Here is a 5,590-nt window from a genome sequence, read left to right as displayed (position 1 = left end):
TCCGTATCCGTATCCGCCTAATGTCTATCCGTATCCGTAATTTTCACGGATATCCGTGGATATATCCGTTATCCGTGTATCCGTGCCGATCCCTACAGTGACACTTCTTGAACTACTTTCAAAAGACAGGTTCCTAAGTCCTCTATATATACTTGGGGATCGTAGGCTAGATTGTTCTACACATTTCCACAACTCCCCCCCCCCCTTCCATACTTGACACTTCTCCCCTCCACATCAATACATGGAATCTTCTTCTAATGAAAGCAAGATCATCCTTGCCATAGAAGCATTCCAACAAAAACCTAAGCGTTAGGGCCGCAGCAAAGATATACGGCATTAGTGAAACGACACCACGTGACCGACGTGCCGACCGACAACCACGACGCGATGTTCCAGCCAATTTGCGGAAATTGACCGGCCAAGAAAAATCGGTCCTTGTTCAATATATCCTCGAGTTAGCTGCCAACGCATTTCCTCCTCGGCTGTCTATTGTGGGAGATATGGCAAGTCAACTTCTCGCGGCACGCGTCGGGACTCTTTGGGCTTCGAAATTCGTCAAGCGCCGCCCAGAGCTCCGGACGCGTTTCCAGCGGAAGTACGACTACCAGAGAGCCAAGTGCGAAGATCCAGAGATTATTCGTGACTGGTTTGAGCTTGTACGCAATATAATCGCGAAGTATGGCATCCAGGATACGGATATCTATAACTTCGACGAGACTGGGTTTATGATGGGCGTTATCTCAACGGCAACCGTTGTGACAAGCTCAGACGGGCGTGCAAAGGCAAAAAAGCAGAATCGGGAATGGGTAGGCGAAGCGGGAAATACAGGCAAGTAGTCGTCGGAAGCGAAGGGAAGAAACGCGCGCGCAGCGCTGTGGCAACTGCGGCGAGACCGGACACAACGCGCAGACATGTCAGATTGTAATAGAGACGTCTGAGGAAGAGGATTCTGAGTAGTTTCAATTGATTTTAGGCGTTTTGGTGGATTTGTCGCGACGTTTGATGACGTGGGTGTGGGGAAGTGCGCCGCTCGTTATACAGTTATTCAATTCAAATGCTAAAGATTGCTGTTCATTGAGGACACCAGCTGAGGTACGACACTGCCTCTAGTAATCCCGTTCTGGACAAGAGTCTGGCAAACCAGATCGACGATATTCCACTGAATCGATCCAGAATGGCAAGTCATAAATCATGGGACCACCTGCAGGTAATGTAAAAGCAGTAGCAGAACTAAAACGTTGTCAGCCATGTAAGATATCCGACGTTGGAAGTGAACAAGCTCTTACAATTGTAACTTCCTTAACCCGACGAAATTAAGCTCAGCAAACATACCAGCGCTGAACTCGGTGAAGCTTCCTCCTGTGCCTGGGAAGGCGACGTACTGCCTACCCAATTGTGCTACCTGGTTTCCGCACTTATCGAAACCTTTCATCACAAATTCAAACCAAAATGCATTTACGACTGTTTCGATCTCGTCAAGTCCTAGCCTCATAGAAATGAGATCAAAGTCAAAATTTCCATTAGACTTCAAGCTTGGTTTCTCATCCAGTAAGAGACTGTCAGTGGGTCTGCCTGTCATGACAAAGTCTAACATCCCAAACGGTCCATTCTTCCCGGTGGAGCCGTAGAATAAATTTCGAGAACCATCTGCGACAAGAGCTTCGGACGAGTTGACTGCGAAGAGAGAAGCAGCTGTTACATGCCATGGAGATTGCTCTTCGTACGCAGATTGCGCGTAATGAAGGCGAAAGTCTCCGTAGCTACATTCTACCGATTAGCTTAAAAATTTCTGAGCCAGGGATGAATAAACCAATTGCTCACGTTAGTGGTGCAGGAATGTCACCTTTACCACAAGATGTGTCGATATCGTCAAACTAATCACATGATTAGTTCGACGTTCTTCGCTCAACACAAATACACAATTTGGACTTACCGCCAAGGTCCGTATGCCATTTTGACAATTATCTGAAAGCCCTGGATAGTTCAATCTCTCAAATTTGATACCATCAATTATGACACCTGCTAGGCTAGAGTCGTCAAAGAATGCTTGAAATCTGACTGCAACGGTATCCGGAAAGCTGCCACCAGAGGTCGCAGTTGCATTTACTTTAAACATTTCTTCTCCAGCAGGTACGACTATTGACTGGCTACCACCGAAGAACAACAATACCAACGAAGCGGATTGACTTGGAGCGACAGTGGGGTTTGAAATATTGAAGATTGTGACATAGAACTCTTGAATAGTGAACGAGGAGGTTTGCTCGGACGAGAAAGATATTGCGAACGAGTCAAACCCGTTCCCGGCGGGCACGCCGGACAGAGCATTAGGACCAGACGACCGTTTTGAGCCGTATGCATTGTTGCCTGGAGAGCGTACGATGTTTGCAGCCGGAGAAAAGTTGAATCCTTTATAGTGCGGAACCATGGGGACACTGCCAGATCGGCCCGTTTTGATGTCATCAAACTAAGCGCATGTTAATCATACCTCTCTACATTGACGTTTGCAATAATTACAATATACCGTAAGAACCTGCGTAGTGGCAGTTGGAGCTGCGGGCGCACAGGCGACGCAGCTAGTCACAGCTGTTGTGGGACATCCTGTGGACGCCGGAGTTGGCGTGTACAAGCTACTTTCCTGTGAGGTGTGCGGTACCACGATTTTAACATCATCAAAAGCAACACTAGTATAAAAGTCAGCTAGAAATTGTAATCAACGCTGCCGCAAATCTAACCTTGCTGGGCCGCTTGAGTCCGAGTCATTGTGGCCCTTGTTACATGTAAAGTACAGGTATTGGACATAGGTCAGCCCTGCTTCCTCGAGGCCATCTATTAGTAGCTTGGAGCTTCCTTTAGGAATTACGAATTCGTAGGACCCATATGGAAATACTAACTGGAGCCCACCATGGGCATACGGATTTCCAAACTGAAGTAATACGTAGACATCGGTGTCTTCAAGGTTGGTAACTCGCTTTCGAAGAGTCAGCAAGATGACCCCCAAGAAAGAGAATTGCATACCTTTGGCACTTACCATAGATGACAGGTTCAAATATCGATAGTTTGAATATAATGAACTATCGGGTGTGCCGTAGATCATCGAACCACTGCCAGTAGAGAGTAACGCAATCTTACCAGAGGAGCAAGCCTTTGCATCTTCAGAGTTTGCCGCAAAAGATGAGCAATTGAGGAGCTGAAAGCCATTGCTCAAATAAAGGTAATCTGGGTAATGGAATTCCGTGGGCAGCGGCGCGATAGAGCCTGTCACAGTTGCGATATGATCAAACTGATCGGTTTGTCAGCCTGAGCGATGCGGAGAGTGCCCGTTATAAAAGAACCAGTCATGTATCATGTATACCCACATCAAGTACAGATGTTGATGGCGTCGGTACTAAATAGTGCTCACAGTGCCGGACAGCCGCAGCACTGACTCGGAGACCTAGAATGCAGAGGAATGGTAAAAGCGCGACAAGACGTACACGAAAGTTCATTGAAACCATAGTAAAAAAGTACTTTCACTGAGAGTCATGCATGAAGGATCCCTAACGGGGAATTTCTGCCAGTCTTATGTCCTGGAAATGATTCATTGCAAGACGCAAGTGGACCACCATGCGCGCCGCTGGGCGGCTGACCAGTGGAGAACAAAAGCAATGTGCTGGAGGTCAGCTGCGACACAAGACTAACATGACTGTCAAGGGAATTCACGGCCCAAGAGGAGAACAGCAAAGCCGCTGACACTACGAATTTACAATAATACGACCCGTAAAGTAGAATTAGACATAAACTCAGTCATCGATAAGTGACAGGGGAGATCGTCGCGAGCTCAACGCAAAGAGGCTTATTTTGGAGCTCAAGAACTGGGTGAGGGCTTCCGCTTCGTAGAACCGGTCAAACCAGCAACCTCAGTTGCTTTACCGAACAGCTGGCCACTGCAAAACACGCCAAGCCGTTACTCGTTAAGTAGTCGAAAACTTTCTAGGTCTTGTGCGGCCCGCCAATCATATCTTCTGATGAGCGAATGCGGGCATCTTCGGCGAGCAGCTGCACCAACGTACAAGCGTACTTGCGGGCCCACTCGCAACTGCAATCACACATTGGTTGGGCACCACAAGTGCGGCTCAGATGGTGCACCCCCGCTCGGCGCTGAGCTGCTGACACCGGATAAAAGACATTGTGGTGTAGTATGTGCCACTTGATAATATTTAGTTCTTGTAAATGTTACAAGGCTTCTTGTCTGTAGTCTATATTTTCGCCTACATGAATAACGGATATTCTTGAAAGGAATATTGAAGATTCGGTGCTTACGAATACGAAATACGAATGCAATGCGATGATATTCGTAATATCCGTGAATTCTAATTTCAGAAGTCCTTTGATTTTCGGCGCTTAGTGTCTCTATAGCTTCTGCACTTAAGGATAAGTAATCGTATAGTAATCGTATTCCTTATTAGGAAGGTAGGGTTATTACACTTTGTACATGGAACCTTTGTCCTCTGAAATATCTTCAAGATTGGGTGCATCAATCGTTAGGGTTTAGAGACGCAAATGTCCATGTATCAACAACGGACATATATATTATTGCCTATATCCCACCTAAAGCAGAGAGGAGAGAAGAACCATTTATATAAATGGGGGTCTGCCCCTGAACGCAACAACGCATCAAAAGAACCAAAATAAACTTCTACTAAAATAACCACTAAGCGTCTACATAATATCCACGTGTACGTAACACCATGTAACTATAGATTTTTTACGAGCAATGAAGTTAATCGTAAACTTTTGCAACCAATCGTATAGTAATCGTATTAGACTATACGACTACGAGTTATGATTAATCGCAAATCGTATCCACTCCTACACGCAGGCCTAGCATATAGTAATTGCTTTACTGAACACTTCTTCGAAGGTGGAAGTGCCAAATAGTCAATTGCTGCAGGGTCAATACGCGGAATTGATTAATCTCAAGTACACTATCATCTTCCAGGAGGATCCGCAGCGGACAGTTCGTTTCCAGTTTCGTATTTCTAGATGGAGGACGCGGACGACTAAAAGTATTACTACTTTGGGGTTGGTTTCGCGACCTGTCAATTTTGGAATCCACCATGATCGGGAAAGTTTTGTTGCTCACAAACACATGATATCTGGAGGAAGTCTCCAGCTCTTTATCTCAAATATGAGCGAGTAGAAGTAGGTGGAATTCCATACGTCTCTGAACTCGTCAGAGGTTACATTTATTTCTCATCTCTTACGTTTGTAAGAGGATTTACAGGCTTTGCTATACCAAACAGTAGATTTACGGCATATTATGTGGCAATATGTACGACGCTTCTAACTTATTCGTCAATTCTCACATCTACTTGCGTGTAGTTTGGTACGCTACTCATGGACATGTTAAACGCCCGCTGCGCCTCTACTACAGATGTGATGCAGAGAAATGGCTGATATTTCGGCTCCATGGGATAGCGAGCCGTAAGAGAGGAAGTCATGCTCACGTTACTGCATTAAGGGTTGTCGTAAGACACATGAGCAATCTCTTACGAGATTGCTACACAATTATGCATGTCAATAAGCTGATTCTCCCAAAAGAAGAATGGTC

The 5,590-nt window shown here is 45.8% G+C and overlaps 2 protein-coding genes across 2 annotated transcripts; both read right to left on the bottom strand.

Annotated features, from left to right (window-relative positions):
* Window positions 1-1,106: 1,106 nt before the first annotated feature.
* On the bottom strand, window positions 1,107-2,425 carry V1508DRAFT_361834 (uncharacterized protein; the record flags this gene model as incomplete). Its single annotated transcript, XM_066937206.1, has 4 exons — window positions 1,107-1,230; window positions 1,287-1,760; window positions 1,822-1,874; window positions 1,934-2,425. The coding sequence occupies 4 exons, from the start codon at window positions 2,423-2,425 to the stop codon at window positions 1,107-1,109; spliced, it is 1,143 nt and encodes a 380-aa protein (XP_066792432.1).
* A 285-nt stretch (window positions 2,426-2,710) lies between these two features.
* Window positions 2,711-3,485, bottom strand: V1508DRAFT_361844 (uncharacterized protein; the record flags this gene model as incomplete). The annotated part of the gene is made up of 3 exons (XM_066937207.1): window positions 2,711-2,968; window positions 3,029-3,280; window positions 3,357-3,485. 3 exons carry the CDS (start codon window positions 3,483-3,485, stop codon window positions 2,711-2,713), a joined length of 639 nt encoding a protein of 212 aa, XP_066792431.1.
* Window positions 3,486-5,590: the final 2,105 nt, after the last annotated feature.

The sequence above is a fragment of the Lipomyces doorenjongii genome, assembly GCF_038497915.1.
Source record: "Lipomyces doorenjongii strain NRRL Y-27504 unplaced genomic scaffold V1508scaffold_133, whole genome shotgun sequence".
In the NCBI taxonomy this organism is placed as follows: Eukaryota; Fungi; Ascomycota; class Lipomycetes; order Lipomycetales; family Lipomycetaceae; genus Lipomyces; species Lipomyces doorenjongii.
The sequence above is the reverse complement of the archived record's forward strand: the minus strand, read 5'-3'. Positions and strand labels throughout refer to the sequence as shown.